Source organism: Octopus sinensis, linkage group LG18, assembly GCF_006345805.1.
Source record: "Octopus sinensis linkage group LG18, ASM634580v1, whole genome shotgun sequence".
Classification (NCBI taxonomy): domain Eukaryota; kingdom Metazoa; phylum Mollusca; class Cephalopoda; order Octopoda; family Octopodidae; genus Octopus; species Octopus sinensis.
The window spans coordinates 34,993,597-35,020,817 of NC_043014.1; the positions used below are offsets into that span (position 1 = coordinate 34,993,597).

General features: G+C 37.6%; 1 protein-coding gene and 1 long non-coding RNA gene across 2 annotated transcripts in view; one reads left to right on the forward strand and one right to left on the reverse strand.

Moving 5' to 3' along the window:
- LOC118766977 overlaps window positions 1–27,221 on the forward strand; it is a 389,104-nt gene that overhangs the window by 271,475 nt on the left and 90,408 nt on the right. The window lies entirely within an intron of this gene.
- LOC115221732 (lachesin) lies at window positions 4,859–26,933 on the reverse strand. Its single transcript, XM_029791944.2, has 7 exons — window positions 26,550–26,933; window positions 21,285–21,391; window positions 16,116–16,365; window positions 14,983–15,143; window positions 10,727–10,928; window positions 8,829–9,056; window positions 4,859–5,433 (listed from the first exon to the last, which is right to left on the reverse strand). The coding sequence occupies exons 1-7, from the start codon at window positions 26,602–26,604 to the stop codon at window positions 5,297–5,299; spliced, it is 1,140 nt and encodes a 379-aa protein (XP_029647804.1). The 5' UTR covers window positions 26,605–26,933; the 3' UTR covers window positions 4,859–5,296.

Sequence of the window (27,221 nt, forward strand, 5' to 3'; positions counted from 1 at the left end):
TCTATTCCATTGTATTGTATAGAGTAAAGCATCCAAGTGCTAGCTAGATTCTGAGAGGTCATAAAGATACTGATTACCTTTATTTATGGGAATATCTCACGAAAGCAAGCATGAAGCATCATATTTATAGGAGTGTTCATAAGAATTTCATACATATACACGCAAGCACAGACATAGGCACAGAATTATTTACATTACATGTAGAACAAAACATAACAGGAGTACCAAACTCGTTATTCTAAGACAATACCAAGAAAGAAAAAAAACAATCCAGCTGACCGTCTTGTTCTTTCCAATAGAATGAATTAACGCAGTGTAAAGAGTCAGTTATTTCCCCTTACACTGTTATCTCCCACAAGCAACGGCAGTTGTTACTCCGTCTGCCTGAAGCAAATTCAGAGTTAGCAATAAATACTACCTCCCGTTATTCTCCCTTTGATTCATTTTTTTGTTTTGTTTTGTTTTTCAGCCATAATACATTCACTAAACTTGATATTGTCTTTGTTGCAGTCTCTTGCTTTTTCTTTTTACTTAACTTCACTCAAAGAAAAAAAAATGAAAAGAAAAGGTATTGGGGAATGACTGATCATTTTAATAATAATGAGCTTATATGCAATGTTCAGGTGCACTGCAAAATGCATCTCATTGGGAAAGGTAAAAAGAGAGACACAAAGCAGTCAAGTTAAACGAGAAGTATGTGCACAATTCACAAAAACAGAATAAACCATAAAAGACAGAAAAATGAATAGTAAAAGAGTCCTAAAAAGGAAACAGTGCATTGGTACATCAGAAAGTGTTGATGAATTTAGGGGAGCATGGAATTTTTAAAGGATGTAATGTCCTGACAGCTAACAACCAATGTGGGATGCATATTGACAATTGTGTGTGTGAAAACTTTTTCCTGAAAGTCATGGGTGTTATACTATTGTTTTTATTTTGTAAGCCTGTCCACAGGTAGTACAGGTATTGAATTCAAAAAGGTGATCAAAGTTTTGAGAACAGGGTAGATAATTTTGTGGGCTTCTATCGTCAGATGCAAGATGTTGCACCCTTAGTGTGTCAATGCTCAGAGAAGCAAATGTTCAAAATATGGTAACTGACAAAGGATGTCCAGTTACATATCTCTGGACAGCTCCTAACAGATTGATATCCTGGATGGATAAGATAGGGTTCCAAATTGGATATGCAAATCATAAGTATGCATATACCATAGTCACACACGCATATATATATATATAGCTTTGAATAGATAACCAGTCTGCAGCTGATGAAAGTCTTATGGCTAGATAATAAGATACTTTCGACCTTTTTGATGATTTTAGAAATCTAATTTGTCCAATGCAAACCATTGCTGACAATAATTCCTTGGTCACATTCACCAGCACATTTCTTAAGGTTGCTGTGAAGTGAGTGGCTAAATTCCAGGTTTACCTCCCAAAGTGTATAGTAATGCACTCGAGTAGCCAAACAGCAATACATTACTGCACTGTGTACATGTCAGATTTTAGGGGAAAAAATCTATACAATGTGGGACCTGTTTTCATCAAGTTACATTTTAATACCTTGATAAAAACAGATCCCACATAGAAATCTGTATATTTCAACACAATAATATGCTTTAAATTGACTTCTATTTCATTACTGTATGCAACAAACAAGGGACCAAGAACAAAAGCCTGCAAGACATCACATGTCTTTGCATATGATACAAAATGTCCTCGTGTCATCGTGATTACTACTTTTCAACTGAGAATGAAGAACTTCAACCAATTATAAAATCTAGCCTTAATACCTATTGTGAATAACTTTATCATTAAGTTGTATTTGAGGTACTCAATTAAAGGCTTTGAAAAGGTCAAGGTAGATAACATCCCCTCATGAACCACCATCTGTAATTCAGGTATGTCAAAGACATTCAATGAGTTGGGCACAACAGGTGGAATTAAAGATAAATCCAATTTGTGAGGGTCAAATAAGGTTACAAATGTTCCAGGATATCTCTCTGAAGTAGGACTCTGTTAATCTGGTGATACAGCTTGTGAGATTAAACAGATTGTAATTAACAGGTGATGTGCAGTTGCTCTGTTTGAAATGAAGAATAATGCTGGCAATTTTTCACTGTTCTGGAGTAATGTGGTTAAGGCAGAATTAGAAAATTAAATTTGTGCAGTAGAAAGAGTCCACTGTATTTGAGAACAGCAGCATCAGAACCAGGAGGAGGCATAGGTGTGCAACAGATGTAGAATTTGGTGCTAATAGCAGTGAAAATTTATGGAAAAAAAAAGCAAGATGCCATGAGTGGTAGAATTGTCACCAACTAGAATGGGAGCATAAATTCTCGATTAAAGCTGTACCTATGTTGTAACATGGAGACTATTTCAACTAAATAATAAACTAGACCCTATTCTGCCAACACTGTTTTGAAACTTAAGTATGATGTAATGATTGAGAGGTTAGAGATGCTGGGCAACTGATCACAAGCTGAGATTTTACTTTATATATTATGGTGTTGTATCCTTGAGCAAAATTCATAATACTTGCTCCCATTTGCCTAACTGGAGAAAGTATCTATATTTTAGATGCTCTGGTGAACTTAATATGAGCAGATCTATAATCAAAAGCATTCCAACCAGAAACATGTATCCTTTTCTAAGACGGTTGTGTGTGAAATGAAGATTAGGTTGCTATTTCTAACAAGTTGAACAACTACAAAGAGGCTCCTTCATTGTTGCAGTGGTTATATAGTTTTGTATTGGAAGGCCATTTAGGTGTAAGGCAATTGTTTTGAGAAAACTGCAAACACACCATGAAATCTTGAGAAAATGGATGCAAATCAATAAAGATTTTTTTTCTTTTTGAGAGAGTAAGAGCTGAGATATAAAAACAAGTTCAAATTTGTATGATGTTAATTAACTTGAGTAAGTCATTCTGTATAGATGACCACAGAAGTTCAAATTCTCTATAAATAAAATTAAAAAAAAAAAACATTGGTTTCTAACTGTTTATAGCAAAGTGATTCCCAAAGTGTTACACTATAACATACATTTGTCTTAGACTTGCACAAATTATTGGAAAGAAAACTTAGGAAATGTATTGTCTTACACTCATATTCCCATTGGATTGGAATACCAGTTTCTAGCTTCTTACACTGAAAAATGTGTTTGTTTAACCCTTTAGCATTCGGATTACTCTATCAGATGTAATGCTTATTTATTCACATTGTTTTGAATTTATGCATTATCCCACAGCTTCAAGATTTCAACGATATACTTGTATATTTTTAGAATGTGATTGTATGATAGAGGCCAGATCTGGTTAGTTTGAACATAAGACATGTAGAATGTTTGGGCTGGTTTAAATGCTAAAGGGTTAAGATTGCTCTAAGATTAAAAACCTTAAAGATTTTCCAATCAGCTGTCATGCTTTACATAAAATAACACATCAACATTTTGAAAACCTTACAAATATTTTATTAAAAATGTATGAACTACAATGAATTATAACAGTTGACATTAAGGTAGAAAAAATAATGGTATATAAAAAGTAATTAAAATATATAATAGATTATGTATAATGCATCTCAAAAACAAAGTTTTCAGAAAATCCATCAGCATATTCAGGTTTGAAGTTTCTGCCATTTGGTTGTTTAGGTGCTACATTACCTCTTAAAATTGAATGGCAAACAACTCTTACAAAATTACTCCCTAGATTTAGTATCTTTTAAGGTAACAAATCATACTATAAGTAGTTTTTATTTCATAGTAACATTTGTCAGGAATGAAATTAAGAGGTAACACTTAACATGTAAACCAAGTTGTATACCAAACTTTGACATCTTGCACTCGTCCTACTGTTTGATTAATTTGAAGCTAGTAACCATTTAGTATAATATAATAGATAATATTATTTAATAGTGATGTTTAAACAAACTTTATATCTCAGATTTTACCTGCACTCACCTGTAATTTTCAGACAAAAAAGTTATAGTTTCATAAACCTAGTCTAAATTCATGATCATTTTAGAATCTAATTGAAATATATAAGAGTGTATTTTGATTAGAAGTATAGTAATGAAATGGTTAAGTTTTAAAGGGAATTAGGATTTCATAAGGATCTGAATATACCAGTCTTTAAAATTACCCTGATAGTTGGCATGGTCATGGATGGCAGGTGAAAATGGTTTTTAAGAGAAGGCATGCCAAAACTTGAGGTACACCTTATAAGCTCTCAAATATGATATGGAACAACTTTTTATGGCATCAAAATTACAATTCAAATATTCTTAAGTCTGACAATATCATTTAAGAAGTGAAAAATAATTCATAAAAATATATCAAGTACACTATCCATCTTCGTAAATACATAATAAATTTGGGGAATTTTATACAAAAATAGTAAATATATACATTTAAAACAAAGGATATTATTATTAAGAAAAACATTCTGTTTCTTGTTACAGGAATTATTAAAGAAAAAATAAGATTGTAAAACGCAAGCAAAAAACAGACTAATCAGTTATTTGATTAAGGCCACACTGGACTGTCATCTAGAGCAGTGGTTCTCAACCATTTTTTATTTAGGGATACCTTTCATTACTATTTTACTCAGTTGCCCCCCCCCTCCCCCTCCGCAATTCAATGTTTATAAACTAGTTTTATAGATATTTCTTTCAAAATTCCTATTTCGTTTTTCATACATTAACTTGCATAGGTTGAAATGTGTTAAATGTTGGAGAAAGAAGCCTAGCTTCTTGCATTAACCCTTTCATTACTGTATTTATTTTGAGATGCTCTGTGTTTATTACAATTACTTGAAATATAACAAAGAATTTAGTAAAATAACTTAGTTATCATTCAGCTTGTATTAGGAACATAAATTGTGACTGAGGTTTGGTAGAAGATTTTAATTCAACACATATGAAAACAAAACATTTGTACTCAGAGCCAGAGCTGGTTTCAGTCAGGTTGGTAACGAAAGGGTTAAATACAGCTAAAGAAAAATTTTTCCACTGACCCTTCATATGCTACTCTGTGTCTCCAATTTACTATTTTTGCTTGCATGAAGTACTGCATATTTTGGCATGTTCTAAAGTATATAGTTACATTAACCGTAGCATGTTAAATGCAATGACAGGATTTAAGGTCAGAATATTGAAGGACATTACCAAATCAATAAAGGTAATTTTATGCAATACTACTGATGTATGTACATATAGAAAACATTTGTGGAGTACCATGTTAAATGATGGTCCTCCTCTATATAGAGTCTGTAAATACTGAATTCATGATACTGCAGTTTATAATACAAAAGTGATATCTGGTATAAGAAATATGTAACACACGCCAAGAATGAACAGGATGCTTTTGTAAACTTTTAAAGTTGAAACACTTCCAGTAGGAGACGGGCAGTTTGGGCCTTGACACTCTGCAGTTTCTGAAAAAAATAATAACATTTCCGTATGGACAAGCAAAATTCAGGATTTAATATTAAAAATAACAGAAAAGTAGCAAGCTGTCAGAATCGTTGGCATGCTAGGTAAAATGCTTAGCGGCATTTCATCTGCCTTTAAACACCAGGGTCTATAGAGTTGACGTACCCTGCTCCCCTGATATTGCTGGCCTTGTGTCAAAATTTGAAATCGGTATTTAAAATAACACAATATTACTAAACAGCGTGGAGGCGCGTGGCTTAGTGGTTAGGGTGTCAGCATCATGATCGTAAGATTGTGGTTTCATTTCCTGGACCAGGTGACACGTTGTGTTCTTGAGCAAAACACTTCATTACACGTTGCTCCAGTCCACTCAGCTGGCAAAAATGAGTAACGCTGCAATGGACTGGCGTCCTGTCCAGCTGGAGAACACATATGCCATTGAAACTGGGAAACTGGGCCCATGAGCCTGGCTAGGCTTGAAAAGGGCACTTAAATAAATAAAAATTACTAAACAGCAAGGTGCAATAGGTTGTTCTGGTTAGTACACAAAATGTTTTCACACTATTTTCCTGTTTACTGTTTTACTGTAAAGGTCGATGGCAGCATATTTATTGCATGGTTCACATATTCTTTTGGAGAGAGAGAGAGAGATAGAGGCCTTTTATTACTGAATAACTTTCATTATTGTCATTCACAACTATTTAAATCATCATCATCGTTAAGCGTCCGCTTTCCATGCTAGCATGGGTTGGACGGGTCAACTGGGGTCTGTGAAGCTGGACGGCTTCGTCAGGCCCAGTCAGATCTGGCAGTGTTTCTACGGCTGGATGCCCTTCCTAACGCCAACCACTCCGCGAGTGTAGTGGGTGTTTTTTACGTGCCACTTGCACAGGTGCCAGACAGAGCTGGCGAACGGCCACGAACAGATGGTGCTTTTACGTGTCACCGGCACGGGGCCAGGCGATGCTGGCAACGGACACGAACGGATGGTGCTTTTACGTGCCACCGACACGGGGCCAGGCAGAGCTGGCAACCGGCCACGAACGGACGGTGCTTTTACGTGTCACCGGCACAGGGGCCAGCCGAGGCTGGCAACGGACGCAAACGGATGGTGCTTTTACGTGCCACCGACACGGTTGCCAGACAGAGCTGGCAAACGGCCACGAGCGGACGGTGCTTTTACATGTCACCGGCACGGGGGCCAGCCGAGGCTGGCAACGGACACGGATGGATGGTGCTTTTACGTGCCACCGACACGGGGCCAGACAGAGCTGGCAAACGGCCACGAACGGATGGTGCTTTTACGTGCCACCGACACGGGGCCAGACAGAGCTGGCAAACGGCCACGAACGGACGGTGCTTTTACATGTCACCGGCATGTAAGTAATAAACCTTCTTCAGCAAATTCTTTACCACTTCTGGAATGAGAATAGATATAGTAACATACTCTCTTTTACTCTTTTACTTGTTTCAGTCATTTGACTGTAGCCATGATGGAGCACCGCCTTTTAGTCGAGTAAATCGACCCCAGGACTTATTCTTTGTAAGCTTAGTACTTATTCTATCAGTCTCTTTTGCTGAACCTCTAAGTTACAGGGACGTAAACACACCACCGTCGGTTGTCAAGCAATGGTGGGGGGACAAACACAGATACACAAACATATGCACACATACATATATATATACATATATAAGACGCGCTTCTTCCAGTTTCCGTCTACCAAATCCACTCACAAGGCTTTGGTCGGCCTGAGGCTGTAGTAGAAGACACTTGCCCAAGGTGCCATGCAGTGGGAATGAACCCGGAACCATGTGGTTGGTAAGCAAGCTACTTACCACACAACCATCCTGCGCCTAACATGTAAATTTTAAGTGTACAGAACTTAAAAGACAGGACGGTGTAGGAGAAATGCCAATGAAGTTGTTTGTGTTTTTTCTTTGTTTTTGCTACTTACATTCTTTCTACATCACAAGCCTGCTTAAGTAATTCAGAGGAAATTACCTAGCATTACCATAATTGAAAATGGTTTGCCAGCAAACAAATTAGTGGCTCCAGTTCTTTGAAGCAACTGAATTTGATGTGGAAAGAAACAGATTGGTTATTTGTTTCTCTGGGATTGATCTAAGGGATGTCAATATATCTCTGTTGAGACACCTATAAGAGTGTTCATTAACATAAATTTAATAATAATGAAATTATTGTATACAGTGCTCAGGTGCACAAGATCTAAGTCAATCACAGAAATATATACTCCATTTATACATAACTTGGCTGGAATATTTTACAGTAGAGTCTTTTGGTCCCTTGTCAAGATAGTTTCTGCTAATGTTTACATAATCTTATCCACTACTCCCCAACAAGCTTGCCTCAGTAAGTAACATTCATGCTGATAAAACCACCACATTTATTGCTAATCATGCTTCATACTGGAGGCACATGGCCTAGTGGTTAGAGTAGTGGACTCGCAGTCGAGGGATCGCTGGCTCAAATCTCAGTCTAGGCGATGTGTGTGTTTATGAGCGAAACACCTACGCTCCACGTGGCTCCGGCAGAAGGTAATGGTGAAATTCTGCTGACTCTTTCACCACAACCTTCTCTCACCCTTTCCTCCTACATCTTGCAGCTCACCTGTAACAGACTGGCGTTCTGTCCAGGTGGGGAACCTATACACCGACAAAACTGGCCCTAATGAGCCAGGCGTGGCTCGAGAAGGAACAAACAACAAATGCTTCATACTGAATACACATGCACATCAAAATTTCTCTCTCTTCACCATGTACACATGTTTGCTAAATGTGAAACATCTTTGATTATGTTAACCCAGTCAGTTCTGACATTGTCCTTTGTTACCAGCAAACAGCACACTTCAGAGTTTACATTAAAAATGTGCAGTCCAATTCAAAAGCGACCCCATTTATAGGACAGTAGAGCCGTTACACAAATGCATGACCTAATACTCAAACAATAACTCTGAGCACCTTTTCAAACTCCATCTGTCTAACACCCGTGGACATGTTTACAAAGTCAGAAAACAGCACAGCTCCCATGACTTTCAGAAACATTTTTTCACACTAAGAGTTGCTGAAACATGGAACAAACTGTCGGCATCAGTTGTTAGTTGTCGGAGCACTGCATCCTTCAAAACTTCCATGCTTCCTGAGATTTGCCAACACTACACTTGATTTTCTCCCCTCCATAAAAACACAAGTATGTATCTGACTCATACACTGTTCGCTTTCCAGACATTTGTACATTACTGCATATGCTTTATATGCACTTTTGACAAGTTGTGGTGCACCTGAGCACTGTATACAATACTTTCATTATTATTATTTTTTTTAAAGAATGGTAAACATAGGTGAAGGCAAAACAGCAAAAAAAACTTTTGTTGCTTACCAAATAATATAATTTGAGTTTCTTGTTCTCCCTCAGTGTTTGCGCCAACACAGTAATATGTTCCATAGTCATTGGCTTGGACATTCTTCACTTTCAGTTTGTACCAAGTCTCTCCAAGCCTTAGGTTGCTGCTTTGTAGCTTCTGAATTTCATACTTATCAGTATCAGTTAATTTCTCCCTCCCCCGAGATTTCTTTTTGTACCAACTCAACACAGCATCCGGGTAAGCTGAAAATTGAAGAATAGAGAGTGAACGGATGCATTTATTTATTTTCTCATGGTAGAGAGAACTCTAGTTTTTACACTTTAAAAATACCATGTGTTGGAGTTGATACCTCAGAAAACTTGTTCTAGCAACAGATACAATAGTACTGTGATCTCTGAAACTCATTCACTCAATACAGATATAGAGGTGTTGAGGCATCAGAAAGCTCACTCTAGTGAGCAGGTTTGTTAAACTTTTTGCTAATGGTATTCTCTCCATAACTGATATTATAGTTATAGCCCACAATGTAATGATAGCTTGATTAACATGTCCATAACATAATATGACGCCCAAAACTTTTCTATATCAACACCTCACACACTAGCTTTGAGGTATTTAGAAAAAGAATAATTCATAAATGCTTTCTGCATGAAAAATAACAGCTAAGTGTTAACGTATTTAACACATGATTAGCACTATGACCCGGTAACGCCAGGTCATAGTGCTAGTGTATGCATATACAGCTGTGTGCGTGCGCACATATATGTGAGTACTGTCCAAATCTCCGATCAATCACATACAGCTAGCTGGCATTCAATTGGCATATCAAGTTTCGGGCATTTTGATTGGGTTTTGGATAGAAAATTCACAAAAAAGTCACTTCTATTGATTTTTTAATGGCTTTGCGGGTGACTGGGGAAATGTAAAGATATGCACGACCACCCTTGGACGGTTTTGAATGACCATAGAAAGTGCGAGCCCTCTAACTGAAAAATTGTGGATTTGTATAAAGGACATGCACACAGATATTTTGCCGTTTATATATGGAGAGATATGTTCAATAAAGTTAACTAGAAATATGCTGGAAGGAACAAACAATGTAAGTTAATAACTAATACTATTTTTCATTTTTCTTATTTCTTTATTGCCCACAAGGGGCTAAACATAGAGGGGACAAACGGATAAAGTCGATTCCATCAACCCCAGTGCATAACTGGTACTTAATTTATTGATCCCGAAAGGATGAAAGGCAAAGTTGACCTTGGCGGAATTTGAACTCAGAACGTAACAGCAGACGAAATACCGCTAAGCATTTCACCCAGCATGCTAACGTTTCTGCCAGCTCGCCACCTTTATTTTTCATTTTTCTAGCAAATATGGCAGACAACTATGGACATATTTTAGTCCTATTTTGACTTAATTAGCAAAGCATAGCCAATAAAGCTACAATATTGTATATATCTTGAGGGATTCTTTTGTCATTACTTCAGCAACAGAGTGAAGACTTTTACTGATGAAGTCTGAATAAAACAAACAAGTCTGACGTTGTATTAGCTGCATAAATGGGAATATTAGTCATGAATTAATATTGTTTTTGTTTTTTTTGTTCCCACATATGTTCTTTTTAATTCTTGATACAATAAGCATTAAATATGCTAATGGTAAGTAGTCTTTTTATAATCAGGCTGAAACTTTAAATATGAACAAAATAAACAGTGTAATGAGATGTGCAGTGTAGCTCTAAACAGACTTAAAGTGAATTATTTCTAGTATGTTAAGTCTCCATTCTAGGGATAACTTCTTCCTACTGTTCACAAATGTCCTGAGAAAGGTCATAGCTGGAGCCATTCTTTTTCTGTCATAAAAAAAAGAGATTTGAAAAAAATGCTGATAAAGGTAAATTAGAACTTACATGACACTTTACACTCCAATACTGCTGAATATTTTCCATTCTGAGCTTGACCAACAGTGTCTTGAACATAACTGACCATAGGGGGTGAAATGATATAGACTCTAACATCTAAATGATCTGGAGGTCGGACTGTATTATCAGCCACACAACGATAAACACCTTGATCCTCACTTCGAACGTTAGTCAACTTCAAGACTGGATTCTTTTAAAGAAAGAAAAAAACATATTTACAATTTCTGTTTTAGAATGCCTACTTTTCCATGTTTGCATGGATCAGAGAAAACTATATTAGGGGCAGAGTTTTCTTAGGCTGGAAATCCTTCCTGATGGCAACCCATCACTTGTTTCCAAGTGAGGAGAAAACTATATTAGGGGAAGAGTTTTCTTAGGATGGAAATCCTTCCTGGTGGCAACTCATCACTTGTTTCCAAGTGAGGAGAAAACTATATTAGGGGCAGAGTTTTCTTAGGCTGGAAATCCTTCCTGATGGCAACCCATCGCTTGTTTCCAAGTGAGGAGAAAACTATATTAGGGGCAGAGTTTTCTTAGGCTGGAAATCCTTCCTGATGGCAACCCATCACTTGTTTCCAAGTGAGGAGAAAACTATATTAGGGGCAGAGTTTTCTTAGGCTGGAAATCCTTCCTGATGGCAACCCATCACTTGTTTCCAAGTGAGGAGAAAACTATATTAGGGGCAGAGTTTTCTTAGGCTGGAAATCCTTCCTGATGGCAACCCATCACTTGTTTCCAAGTGAGGAGAAAACTATATTAGGGGCAAGTTTTTCTTAGGCTGGAAATCCTTCCTGATGGCAACCCATCACTTGTTTCCAAGTGAGGAGAAAACTATATTAGGGGAAGAGTTTTCTTAGGCTGGAAATCCTTCCTGATGGCAACCCATCACTTGTTTCCAAGTGAGGAGAAAACTATATAAGGGGAAGAGTTTTCTTAGGTTGGAAATCCTTCCTGATGGCAACCCATCATTTGTTTCCAAGTGAGGAGAAAACTATATTAGGGGAAGAGTTTTCTTAGGCTGGAAATCCTTCCTGATGGCAACCCATCACTTGTTTCCAAGTGAGGAGAAAACTATATTAGGGGAAGAGTTTTCTTAGGCTGGAAATCCTTCCTGATGGCAACCCATCACTTGTTTCCAAGTGAGGAGAAAACTATATTAGGGGAAGAGTTTTCTTAGGTTGGAAATCCTTCCTGATGGCAACCCATCGCTTGTTTCCAAGTGAGGTGATAATGTTCTGAGCTACCAAGCAACAAACAGCCCAGAAATATTTATATGTAGAGAACTGGCAACAAATGACACCATATTGATGAATCGTTTGTTTACAAAGATCGCACAATATGTCAAGAAGTTTGGATATGTTTTTGTGATGGATTGATGAACAGCAAGCAGACAACACCATCAACAATGCCATTGTTTAGAATCAACAAACACAAATGTAGATGAGGAAAATAGGAACTCACTGACACAGACATACATACATGCATGCATGCGCACACACACAATGTGTAAACAATCATATACAAAAGGTATCTTTCAGTTTCTATACACCAAATCCATTCAGAGGGTTTTGGTGGGTTCAAGACTATAGCAGAAAACACTTGCCCTTGGTGCATATGGTAGGACTGACCCCCAAACCATGTAGTTGGTAAGTAAACTGCTTAACCATACAGTTATGAGACAAGGTACATTTAAAAATATTTCACGTCGAATCTTGCAGAGGTCACTTTTGTCCATCACCTTTTCAACATAAATAAACAAAGAAACCAATATGCTGAGGTATACCCAACTCTACCCTCCTTGCAAAATTTATATCATGTACCAATTTTAGAAATCATTAATCCATAGAACGTTGGCGAAAAAGTCTCACAGTTTTAAGTTACATATTCTTACCTACTCTGTTCAAATACCACCAAGATGGACTTAGTTTTCATACTTTCCACAGCCAATAAAAGAAAGCATCAATCAAATACTGGGGTCAATATAACTGACTAACCCTTCCACAAAACTTGTAGCCTTGTGACTGTGTAAGAAATTATTATTGTTGATAGAATTGGCCGCCGATTCTTCGCGGCGCGCCTGCCCTACCCACCCCCACCACCAATACCGGATATCTCTATTTTGCTCCAACTATACCGGATGTCGTTTCTCCCACCACCATTATAGGTGTCTACTCTTTGAACCCCCCTCTTCAATACGCTATTTCACCATGCATTACCCCTCTCTCAATATCCTACGTTCTACTTGCCTAGAACCTGTCCTCTGAACCACCCCTCCCACTGGTGCTCCCCTATATTTCTGCACCCCCCCACCACCATTATAGGTGTCTACTCTTTGAACCCCCCTCTTCAATACGCTATTTCACCATGCATTACCCCTCTCTCAATATCCTACGTTCTACTTGCCTAGAACCTGTCCTCTGAACCACCCCTCCCACTGGTGCTCCCCTATATTTCTGCACCCCCCCACCACCATTATAGGTGTCTACTCTTTGAACCCCCCTCTTCAATACGCTATTTCACCATGCATTACCCCTCTCTCGATATCCTACGTTCTACTTGCCTAGAACCTGTCCTCTGAACCACCCCTCCCACTGGTGCTCCCCTATATTTCTGCACCCCCCCCCCCATAAAAAGCACCATCCGAACGTGGCCAATGCCAGACCCCTCTGGCACCTGTGCAGGTGGCACGTAAAAAACACCCACTACACTCGCGGAGTGGTTGGCGTTAGGAAGGGCATCCAGCTGTAGAAACACTGCCAGACTAGACTGGAGCCTGGGGCAGTCCCGAGCTCCCCAGACCCCGGTCGAAACCGTCCAACCCGTGCTAGCGCGGAAAACGGACGTTAAACGATGATGATGATTAAGAGCAATACATACTAAAATTGTTAGAAGGCAAACTTCAACAGTAGATGCTTTATATAAATAGTAATGAAAATCTAGTTTTTACACCAAAATTGTAATTTCCCTTTAGTTGTATTACTACAATATTTCTAAGGCATGAAATTCATTCATCATTTTTTCTGTAATTCTGAAGTACTATGGCTTTATAAAAATAAAGCATTTTCAAAATAAACAAAAGTTGAATAAATGAAGTGTGTGTTTGGGTGAAAAAAACAGAAACTAATTAATGGGTATGGCATTTAGTTTTTGAGATTTAAGGATTCACTAGATGTTTGCATGGCATGTGGGAGAAGGATTAAGGTAAAAAAATGATGCAGTACACAGAGCAATGTCATGGTGTAGCAAGAGATTAGGGAGTGCAATTCTATTACAATTCAGCTAATTACACTGAGTTGAAGGAACATTTATTTCTGAATTAAGTGTAGGATAAGCACTTTACTACTCTGTATCCACATGTGCCCTCTATGCAAGCTCCAGCCAAAAAGAACTACTACTCTAAGATCATTCCCAAATACATGTCCAACCTTTACAACGCAAACAAGAAAAAGAAGCTGTTTTAAAGCAGCCACTTCGCCTGGCTTCCAGTCCCTCATCCTTCATTAGCATACTCATCATCATTGTTTAACATCTGCTTTCCATGCTAGCATGGGTTGGATGATTTGACTGAGGTCTGGCGAACCAAATGGCAGCACCAAACTCCAATCTGATCTGGCAGAGTTTCTACAGCTGGATGCCCTTCCTAACGCCAACCACTCTGAGAGTGTAGTGGATGCTTTTACGTGCCACTGGCACAAGGGCCAGTCAGGCGGTACTTGCAACGGCCACGCTCAAATGGTGCTTTTTATGTGCCACCTGCACAGGAGCCAGTCCAGTGGCACCGGCAACGACCTTGCTCGAATGTTTTTTCACGTACCACCAGCACAAGTGCCAGTAAGGCGACGCAGGTAACGATCACCCTCGAATGGTGCTTTTTATGTGCCATCGGCATGGAGGCCATCTTGTTGCACTGGCAATGATCACGCTCGTATAGTACTCTTATACTCATAATTTAAAAATAAATATCCCTATATTAAATGCAGACTGATGGATAGATGTATGATACATGAATGCATATGTGTGTGTGTGTGTGTGGTAATAAACTTGATAAGTCAGAGATCAAACTGACCAAAACAAAGGGTAGGAATTTAAAAAAATGTAAATGTACTCTTAAAACTATTACACATTTAGATACTTAACCATTAAAAGTTATATTGATTAGCAGTTCCTTTACAAAGTTTCAATCCAGTTAATATTGACAAGTAACCATGAATATAATAATGGGTGGTAAAAAGACATTGACTTACTTTGTTACTGTATTTTAAATTGGGTAGCAGTTCACCATTTGTTCTGACCCAAGTAATATTCGGAGAAGGAATTCCTGAAGAATTGCACATTAATATTTTGCTACCACCGAGCTTTAACTCAACTCTAGTTGTTGTCATTGAAAGACTTATTTTAGGTGGTGCTAGAGGTAAAAAAAAAAAAAAGAACAAATGAAAGTGTGCAAAAAAAAAAAATCTAGAGCTAGAAGAGACTTTTTGCTAACACTGCGTAAAAACATCAAAGAATTATTTTTGAAGAGGGTTTCATAAAGGGGAGGTACAGTAAGAGATAAAACAAAAATTTGGATGATGTGGTAAGTTCTAATTAAATACTGTGCTTTAGAGGTAGGATTAGACACAATCAATACACATGGAGAAACACTCCTGTAGAGGAGACATGTTTCTAGCTAATGCATCAGGGACTGGATTAAACAAAGCCTGCAGTTATATCTTCAGGTCCCTAACACTGCAGATCTGATAGTCTAAATAAGAATATTCAAAAGATGGATGGAGTATATATGACACAAAAAAACTGCTTCAAGATCATTATTTTAATCATGAAGTCTTTTAGACAAATATTGTCAAAAGATATTAATGTGTGTATGTGTGAGAATAAGCAAAAACAGGTGTTATTCAAAGCTTTATAGGACATACACGTTTTCTGAAAATGCTGAAATAATTACATAAAAAACATCATGTAATCATGTATTTTCACCTCATCAGTCAGTGTCCCACCATAAATACCCACTTTACTGTCTCCTTTATTTTGATACACACACACACACACAGATATATGAGTGAGTGTGTGTGCTTGTGTGTGCGTATTTGTGTAGGAATTTAAAAAATGTAATTACACACTGTGACTTGATAAATGGTGTTTGTTTATGTCTCTGTAACTAAGTGATTAAGGGTCAATTTGTGCACCTAAAACCCTTCAAGGTGGTATCCCAGCATGGCCAAAGTGCAATGACTGAAGTAAGTAAAAGATTGAAGATAAAGATCTGAGATATTCAGGACACAGTGAGCTACTTTGAAAGACAAGTAGGAGAGTTTAGTCTGCCAGTATCCTTAACTTTGAAAGATCTCATGTAATAAAAAAGAAAAAATGTATTTACAAAGAACAGTGATGAATCCATATTTTTTTGGATAGTTTTCAGGTGAGCTTCCAACAGTTTCAATGGAACAGATGTAACGTCCAGCATCGTCCTCTTGCAGAAAGCGAACTATTAATGTGAAAGTAATTCGGTCACTGGATCCATGTTTCTTAATCTCAAACCTTTTAAGGCCTTCGATTTCTTTGTTCTCAACATTGATAACTTCACCTCGACTCAGTAGTTGGTTTGAGTTGCTAAAAGACCAGGTAACCTATGAAGACAAAGCAAAACTGATGTTCTAAATTGATGAATAACCACAACCAATTCACATTTGCTTCAGATTTCCTTTGCTGTTCATACACAGATGCAAGAATATCTCTCTCTCTCTCTCATATATATATATATATATATATATACATACATACATACATACATACATACATATATACTTTATTTAAAGCAGCAGAAATTCAACAAAACCTGTTACTCGGAGTTTCACGTTCCCGTTGTTGAACAGTAGAACGGGAACGTGAAACTCTGAGTAACAGGTTTTGTTGAATTTCTGCTGCTTTAATTAAAGCATATTACTCTACCCCTGGTATTTGAGTATTCTTTTTTCCACCTTGTTTCACATTTATGTGTTTACTCCGGTATATATATATATATATATATATATTTGTTGTGCAAGATATTTTATGTGAAGTCGTGCGTTGAAACAGATATTGTTGTATTTCGGAATGGTCATTTTGCCAGTTTAGCTAATAAAAACACACGCACTATATATTTGGTGTTACTTTGCTTCAGTGTTATTTATTTTTTTACATTAAACTTAATCTGGCTGAAATAAGATTAAGTTTAATGTAAAAAATAAATAACACTGAAGCAAAGTAACACCAAATATATAGTGCGTGTGTTTTTATTAGCTAAACTGGCAAAATGACCATTCCGAAATACAACTATATATATATATGTATATATCCACACATGCACATAAGCCATGTATAGGGATACTGCCAGTAAGGTGAAGGTTTGCAATGAGTATAGCAATGAATTCTGTGTACAGGTATGAGTTCACCAAGGATCAGTTCTCATTCCTCTCCTGTTTATCTTAGTTCTCCAGGCCTTAAAAGAGGAATTCAAGACTGGGTGTCCCTGGGAGCTCCTGTATGCTGATGACCTTGTTCTTATATCTGAATCACTACCTGACCTAGAGAACAAATTTCAGGTGTGGAAACTAGGTTTGGAATCTAAGGGCCTTATAGTTAATTTAGTAAGTAGGAAGACAGACAACTTACAAGTCACCTCTGGGAGATGGTCCTGCTCAAAATGTAAGAAGGGTGTTGGTAGAAACTCCATATGTTGTCCCAGCGCAAGCTTTGGACACATAAGAAATGTAGTGGTATCATAGGAAGGTTAATGGAGAATATAGTCTTTGTATGTGGCAAATGTGCAGACAATAGATTCCCTCAAGGGGATGGCGGGGTGGAGAATTATTAGAAGTAGTAGATAGCTTCTGTTACCTGGAAGACCAAGTTAACAGTGGTGGATGAAGTTCTGAAAGTGATGTTGCTAGGATAAGAACAAAGCAGTTTGCATGATGTCTGTGTACAAACAGCTTTGTTACATGGCAGTGAAACATGGGCTTTGACTACAGATGGCTTATGAAGGCTTGAAAGAAATGAAGGTAGCACAACAAAGTGTAAATGATTTAAGAGGAAAGCTGATTATAAGACGTATCAGATGTTGTGTGCAAGAGAAAACTGTGCTGGTTTGGTCATGTGATGCATATGAATGAGGACAGCTGAGTAAAGAAGAGCTGAGCTTAAAGTGTGGAGGGTACCTGTGGAAGGGGTGAACCCAGGAAGATGTAGGACAAAGTGGGGAGAAAGGATCTTCTTATTCTATTCTTATTGTAGCAGCTACACTCTCAGAGCATCCATCCCCGCTACTGACTTGGTCACCTAGGTAATGGAAGCTATCAACTACACCTAGTTTTTTCCCCTGGCATGTGATGGAAGCTGTTTTCTGCACATGTTCAGTGATTATTGCCCCGTGCATCTGCCACGCAAAAAACTATCTTCCCAGTTAACCTTCCTTTGATATTCTTTTCTACTCTAGGCACAAGGCCCAAAATTTTGGGGGAGGGGGCCAGTCGATTAGATCAACCCCAGAATGCAACTGGTACTAAATTTATCAACTTCAGAAGGATGAAAGGCAAAGCTGACCTTGGCGGAATTTGAACTCAGAACATAAAGACAGACGAAATACCATTAAGCATTTCACCCAGCATGCTAATGTTTCTGCCAGCTCACCACCTTTGATTATCGTTGCACCTCTTATGTGCCTATAGCTTACATCAGATATATCTTATGGAGTTTCTACCTACATCGAACAAGCAGGGCCATTACCTGAAGGGATTTGTGGTTTGTCTACCTTTCTACTTGCTAAGACTTTGATTTTTGCTAGATTGATTCAAGGCCCTTTGATTCTAGACCTTCTTTCCACACCTGAAACTTCTCTAATTTTGGTACTGACTCAGCTATTAGAGCAAGGTCGTCAGCATAGAGGAGCTCCCAGGGGCAATCTTGAATTCCTCTGTTATTGCCTGAAGTACAATGATAAGAGGACTCTGAGGACTGATCCTTGGTGGACCCCTACTCCTACCCAGAATTCTTCACTATACTCATTGCCAAACCTCACCTTACTGACAGCATCCCTGTACATGGCTTGTACAGTTCTCACTAACAACTCATCTATCCCTAGTTTCCAAATTGACCACCAGATAAGGGATTGGGGGACCCTGTCAAAGGCTTTCATCATGTCAACGAAAGCCAAGTACAGGAATTTGGCTAGGAATTTCTCCTGCAGCCATCTTACCAAAAATATAGTACCAGTGGTGCTTCTCTGTGGCACAAACTTAAACGGTATCTCCCACATACAAAAGTTAGTTTCTCTGTTAACCTTCCTTTGATGTTGCTGTACCTTATGTGTGTCCAAAGCTTACACTGGGTGCATCTTGTGGAGTTTCTACCTACACCTTTTCTACAGATTGAGCAGGGCCATCTACCTGAGGGGATTTGTGATTTGTCTGCCTTCCTACTTACTATGACTTTGGTTACTGCTATGTTAATTCTAAGGACCTTTGATTCTAGACCTTGTTCCATACCTGGAACTTCTCTAGCTTTGGTAGTGATTCAGCTATAAGAGCAAGGTCATCAGCATAGAGGAGATCCCAAGAGTAGCTTGTCTCGAATTCCTCTGTTACTGCCTGGAGGACTATGATGAACAGGAGGGGGCTGAGCACCGATCCTTGGGGAACCCCTACTTGTACCCTGAATTCTTCGCTGTACTCATTGCCTACCCTCACCTTACTGATAGGATCCCTGTACAAGGCTTGTATGGGTCTCACCAGCCACTCTGGGAGTGTAGTGGGTACTTTTTACATGCCACAAGCATGGGAGCAAGTCACTAGAATCGACCACAAGCAAGCCAGTGGCACTGGCATCAACCATGCTTGAATGGTACTTTTTACATGCGAGTCAGGTGATATTGGCATCAGCCATGACAATGATTTCACTTGACTCAACAGGTCTTCCCAAGCACAGCATATTGCTAAGGACTGAAAGGTACTTTTAAACAGTTCAGTTATGCGATACTAGCATCAGCTGTGGATATGATCTCATTTGGCTACCTAGGTCTTCTCAAGTACAGCATATCTCCAAAGGTCTTGGTCACTTGTCATTGCCTCTGTGAGACCCAATGTTTGAAGGTTGTACTTCACCACCTCATCCCAGGTCTTTCTGGGTCTATCTCTTCCACAGGTTCCCTGCACTGTTGTCCTCATCCATACACAATACATGACCATACCAGCGCAGTCGTCTCTCTTACACCCCACATCTGATGTTTCTCATATCCAACTTTTCTTTCAGGGCACTTACATTCTGTTGAGTATGCACACTGACATTAGACATCCAGCAAGAGCATACTAGCTTCATTTCTTCCAAGCCGACACATGTCCTCAGCAGTCACAGCCCATGTTTCACTACTGTGTAACATAGCTGTTCACACGAATGCATCATACAGTCTACCTTTCATCTGAGTAAGAGGCCCTTTGTTACCAGCAGAGGTAAGAACTCTCTGAGCTTTGCCCAGGCTATTCATATTCTAGTTGCTACATTCTCAGAGAATCCAATGACTTGGTCATTTAAGTAATGGAAGCTATCAACTACTTCTAGTTTTTTCCCCTGGCATGTGATGGAATCTGTTTTCTATACATCTTTGGTATTTATTGTCCTATGCATCTGCCACACACAAAAGCAATCTTTCCAGTTAACCTTCCTTTGATATTGCTGCATCTCTTATGTGTCCATAGCTTACACTGGGTACATCTTATGGAGTTTCTACCTACGCCTTTTTAAAGATCAAACAGGGCCATCTACCTGATTTGTCTGCCTTCTACTAAGACTTTCGTTTTTGCTAGATTGACTCTAAGGCCCTTTGATTTTAGACTTTGCTTCCACACTGAAACTTCGCCCCTAGTTCTGGTAGTGATTCAGCTATTAGAGCAAGGTCATCAGCATAGAGGAGCTCCCAGGGGCAGCTGTCTTGAATTCCTCTGTTACTGCCTGGAGGACTATGATGAATAAGAGGGAGCTGAGGACTGATCCTTGCTGAACCCTCACTTCTACTCAGAATTCTTCACTATACTCATTACCAATCCTCACCTTACTGACAGCATCCCAGTACATATGGCTTGCATTTTTCACGCACACAGAGATTATATAAATATATCTTATAGAGACGCTAATATCATTATGATAATGAGGAGAAGCAATAGAAAGAAGAAACTGAACAAAAACAATGAAGATTATTAACTAAAAAGATAGACAAAGTATTACACACAAACAGATGATACTAACAGCTTGAGAAAAGAACATAACAAAATAAATTTGATTTAAAATAATTTTACATAACATTGGAAATAGAAGGAATATTAAGCCAAATATAAAGACTAAAACATGTACGCCAGTATCAGACATGGTTTACCATCATGTAGGTTGCACGACTAAAATAATTCCCCAAAATTTCTTTGCTATGTATGTCACTCAGAATGTCCTGCAAGCTACAGGTTTTCCCATGACTGAAGTAAAACATATCATAAATGGAGACAAGCTTACAAAATTCTCTTACCGCATTTGTTCCCAACCGAGCCACAGTACAATTTAGCATACCAGTCTCCCCAATTCTCTTTATGTCTGGAAGTATATCATCAACAATGCTAGGTTCTTGACCATAACCTGCAGAGAGGAAAGAAAAGTGATGGCATTAAGTTAAACTTTTGATAATAAAGGCAGCCAAATGAAATCATCATAAAAGTTATGAATTTGCTTAAAGCAAACATGAAGCAAAAGTTATTGCCATGTCAATTTTGAAAAGAGGAAAGAAATATATCAAATGATATATACATATACAACATATTTCACACCATTAATTATGAATGCTAAAGGTATGTTCCACAGTATTCCATATGTTGTGGAGGGGAAAATCAGAAGTGCTTTTCTCATAATAATTTAACATTTCGAGATTTGAGTTTGTTTGGGCAGTGAAGCTTCTAGTTTTTACAAAGTCACCTGTGCCACCCTGTGACAATCTGATGATGTTGTAGAACACAAAACATGTGCTGTTGTGGAGGGAAACAGAAAATTTCCTTTTTTTAAAGCTTCCATTTCACTTTTAAAATTCTCTAATCTTGAAACAATATACAAAAACTAATTGAATGCTGAATTACAATGTTTTATCTTTGTCAAAAAGATAACAGAAAGAAATCCCATTCTTTCGGGTTTTTTGAGTGGTACGGTACCTTGTAGGACAGTATACCATTGCAGAGGGGAAAATGTATCCACTTCAAGAACTTGTTATAAATTAAACATTTATACTGCAAGTGTGCCAACAATATACTTTAATTTCCAAGTTTGTTCAACTGTACAAAGTTTTCAAAAGTTTCCACAAAGTTTGGAGCAAATCTATATTTAGCTTTAAAATGGGAAGCTAGAAAATAAATATATATAAATAAATAAGATCAATTAAAATGAAAATATTATAAATAATTATTCAAGAACATTCAATCTAAACTTTTTGTGCACATGAAGGAGTTATTATACTGACCTTGGACAGAACAAAAAAACATGTGGCCATTTTGAAAACATTATTGAGTAGCTCTGGCCTAAAAACAGAGGTTCTGAAATGCAAGTTCTGAATTGGCCATTTGTGCAAGAACTAACAAAACTTGAAGGCCCTAAAATGTTGCAGAGGGGAAAATTATTTATTGGACAAGTAACACTGGTGTTCCTCTGAAGCAGCTTTAGGTTTTCGATATTACTGAATTTTCCAGTGTTGTTACCATGTTAGCTATATCATAATCAATTCTACTATCACAATATGGCTATATTTAGTGCTTTTCAATGCTATTTACATCTTCGTTAGTATTTAAATGCATATATTTGCTAGATCCAGTAGGTGGGTAATTGAACTGTTGTTGCATTTTATTATTGTTTATGTGGTGCATATGCTGCTCTAAATTAGTAGAGTTAGCATACAATACCTTAATGGTATGCTGATTAAAAATAAGCATGGTATCAGATTTAAGAAAACATTTGTCTAACGTGGCAAAAAATTTTCCAGCAATCTTGGTTGAAACGTGGACAGAAAATTGGGTTGTACCAGAAGACAGATCTTTTGGGTTTGGACGGCAGTTTTTAACATAATTTCTAGGTAACTAAAAAATTTTAAACTTCGTATACTGGTAGAATGTGTTTATAAAACATCTTTTTCTCTTGGCTTTATTGAGAAAATTCTATAGTTTGTAAGATATTTGTTGTTTTTTTTTCTTCAATTTCTGCAATTTCAACCAATCAGTGATGTCTATTGAGTTGAAAAGCATTGTGCCGTATGAATATGTCCCTCGTGTAAGAAACACATTGGGTTTATTTACATTTGTGAAGAAAAAAAAGATACCCTTCCCCTAACCCTAAAAGAGATTGAAATGCAATAGATCGATTCTAGGGTCATAATTATGGGCGACAATTTCATATGACACCGCTAGAAAAAACTGCTGTTCAAACCGAAAAGATCCCACAAGACATCATGATTGATGTTGTTTGGCTTATTTGATTTAGTGTGTTATACGGGATTGGAACAATTTACTGGGTTATGAGTGTTGGATTATTGAGTCGTATGTCTATGAGTTTTCATTGGTAGTTCATTGCCTTGACCAATTGTATTCTTGACCAGCATGTATTCTTGATCTGAGTAAGTTCTCATACTGTAACTTTGTGATGGTGTACAATGTGTATTGTTATTAGAGGAATCAACAGGGTTTTGTATGCCTGCTTCTTGTATATATTGAATTTTCTCACAGTATCCATTATAATAAGCTGCATGTGATTCGAACAGATAATGTAGAAATTCTTGTTGAAATATTCTGAACTAAAGCTAGATGTATTGAAACAATTGTCGTGATTGATAAAAATTCTCTTATCTTCCATCTTTCATTTACCATATACGTAACAGATAATGTGAAAGTGACTGTGCTTTACCAGTAAGTTAGCAGGTATAAACCATTCATTTTATGATATATATAATGTGCAGGTGTATCTCAAATAACATATGTATGTATGTATGTATATATGTATGTAAGGCACATGGCTCAGTGGTTAGAGCGTCGAGCTTATGATCGTGAGGTTGTGAGCTCGAATCTCGGACCGGGTTGTGTGTTGTGTTCTTGAGCAAGACACTTTATTTCACGTTGCTCCAGTTAATTCAGCTGTAGAAATGAATTGCGACGTCACGAGTGCTAAGCTGTATCAGCTGCTGCCTTTCCCTTGGATAACACTGGTGGCGTAGAGAGGGGAGGCCGGTATGCATGGGTGACTGCTGGTCTTCCATAAACCACCTTGCCCAGACTTGTGACTAGGAGGGTAATTTTCTAGTTGCAATCCCATGGTCAGTGTCGTGACCGAAGGGGGTCCCGACCCGATATATATATATATATGTCTCACACCATCTCCGATAAAGGGATATAATAAATATCCTAAAACAGCTGTAAGACCTTCTGTCTATAAATGTTCTAAAATTTACACAGCCTTGGGTTTTTTAATCTCATTACGAAAAACAATTTATATATGAGAAGACCCAGCAAGCCAAATGAGACCATAATCTCGTGGCCTATGCCAGGGGCGTAACCAGCCCACTATGCGTACCTTTTCCTTCTTTGGACACTAAAACTCTGCTTGTGAAGACCTGTTGAGGCAAGTGAAATCAAAATCAAATTCGATGACTGGCGTCCGTGCTAGCGGGGTGCAAAGAGCACCATACAAGTGTGATCATTGAGAGAGCAGCTAACTGGCTTCCGTGCCAGTGATACTTAAAAAGCACCATTTGAGTGTGATCATTACCAGCATCGCCTTACTGACACTCGAGCCCCGTGCTAGTAGGGTATTAAGAGCACCATCCGAGCGTGATCGTTGCCAAAGTGGCTATCTGGCCTCTGTGCCTGTGACACGTAAAAGACACCATTCGAGTGTGATCGTTACTAGCATTGCCTTACTGGCACCTGTGCTGGTGGCATGTGTAAAAGATTCAAGCGAGGTTGTTGCCAGTACCGCCTGACTGGCCCTGTGCCGGTGGCACGTAAAAGCATCCACTATACTCTCGGAGTGGTTGGTGTTAGGAAGGGCATCCAGCTGTAGAAACTCTGCCAGATCAAGATTGAAGCCTGGTGTAGCCATCTGGTTCGCCAGCCCTCAGTCAAATCGTCCAACCCATGCTAGGATGGAAAGTGGACGTTAAATGATGATATATATATATATATATATATATATATGGTATTCTTTTGGTGAATGGATAAATAGATGGAGAGAGAAAAAGTGAGGTGCCAAAAAATCATATTTACAGTAAACAGTTTAACAATAATTGTTCAGTTTAGTGATATTAAAAAAGTAAATAAAAGTTAAGTGGAAATAACTAGTAAAGGGACACGTAAGTCAACAGAAATACTGGATATTATTTACTTTGGAATTGATCAGAATGGCACGTGGAAGACCAGCAGGATCGCAATACATTGTTCCTGAAATTGAAATCCTCAACCGTGAATCAGTCTTGGAATATCACCCAATTAGCCAAATGACGAGTCAAAATTCTTCAGTGGCTGGCACGTGTATAATTATAAATTTATACACATGCGAAAATTGTAATTCGCCAGTATTTGTTGTTTAACAATAAGTTGACTTATGTATGGGTCTCCTTTACTAGTTATCCAGTTGAATCCTGCCAAACGTTTGTCTTGAGAGTTAAGGCATCAAAACAAAAATAGTGGAGCAACACTACGAATCAGATGAATTGAGAAACAAGGAGCACTCGCACTAAGAGATGAACATAGATCGTTTTTCTAATTCGTTAACGAATCTTAATCTTAAACAGAATAATTTTAACTCTTAAGAGAACTCATCGTTTGAGGTAACAGGTAAATACGAGGGGGTAAATCATCTATGAGTGTTGTATCTCGGGAAGGCCATTAAGCCAATAATAAACAGGAGCTCAATCTGTTCCATTTCTTTTGCTATTATTAATCAAATAGTTAACCAGTTAACTAATCGATAGTTTGACTAATCTTTTGTCAAAAAGTTTTAGTCGCCATTCACGTTATCAATGACTTACTTGCTCTCTTCTACTTGGGACCTACCTGACCCTCCCGAAGTAAAAAAGAAAAAAAAACCTGTTTCAATATACAAGTTCATATCAAGAATCTTGCGAACTAAATTTTTAAAAATAATAATAATAATATAAACATTTCTGATAGTTTTTAAACAAATCTTTATGATAGCCAATATTATGAAGGAATTTAAAAGACACCTTGTGATCGGAGAAAAAGCAAAATCTGAACAATGTAACGAAGTTTTAAAAAATATAGTGCGTGTGTTTGTTTAGCAGAAAAGAAATAATGTTAACTTTTTCCTCTTGATTTCTTAATCACTTATTTTGATTATCATTTAATTCTGGCACAAAACGAAAGAATGCCAATTATTTTACCAATAGAAACTTTCCTTTCGCTTACATTAAAAATAAGGTGAAATAATTTGGAATACTGAACAGGAGGAACAGGTGGTTTATTTTTTTTTAATGTCTATCATGGCATATAGTCTCCTTCCTAATTATGTGAGGTTGGTTCAGGTACACAAAATAATAAACAAAAGCTAATATCGCAAGTACTAATCATATTTGCACTTCCTTAATATATATAAAAGTTTATTTAAGTCATCACCAACATAAACCCATTTTTTTTATGTTAACATTATAATTTTACGTAAACATTATGAGTTCAAAGAAAACAAAATACTTTTTTGTATCAATAAATGACCGACTGTAAAGTATTGAAATAATTTCGGAACTTTGACTTACTTGTATTGATGAAAATTGTAGAAAAGAAAAGTAAAATCAGATTAAAATGTGACATATTTCTCTGGCAAGTAAAACGACGTTTTCTCACATTACAAATGAAGTACACTAATGGCTGTTATTGGATTAAGAGCGAAGAGTCGAGAAAATGTCACCAGGTATGCAGTTACCTGTATATCTCCTTTGACGTCACATTCATATGACCTCAATTAACCATACCTTGCCGTTGACTCACAACGCCTTTGCTCCTATTTCCGACTTGGAGAAGTTTTCATCTAAAGGCATGATTTTCCTTGCAATTTTTAAAATATCCAAATTATTGACGGGATTAATGTGTAGTGAAAGACAAATATGAACTTAAATGGCACAAATAATTATAGGTATGAGTTTGTGTGACGGCCGTAGATTTCTTTTTTTGACACTGTACTGCGGCTAATTCTTTTGCCGTCAAAGTTAGTTCTTGATAGAACTACTTTTCGGTATCAAATTATGTAGAAATTTGTATGTGTGTGTTGTTTAAGATTGGATGATGTGATTTGAGAGATATTTAGATAATATTTTGAAGCAGGTAATAGAAGATCCTTCGCAGGATAAAATAATTATTCATTTTTTTTAGTTTCGGAGATTTTAGCTTTCAGTTCAGTTTCGGAAATTTGAGCTTCCATTCAGTTTTGG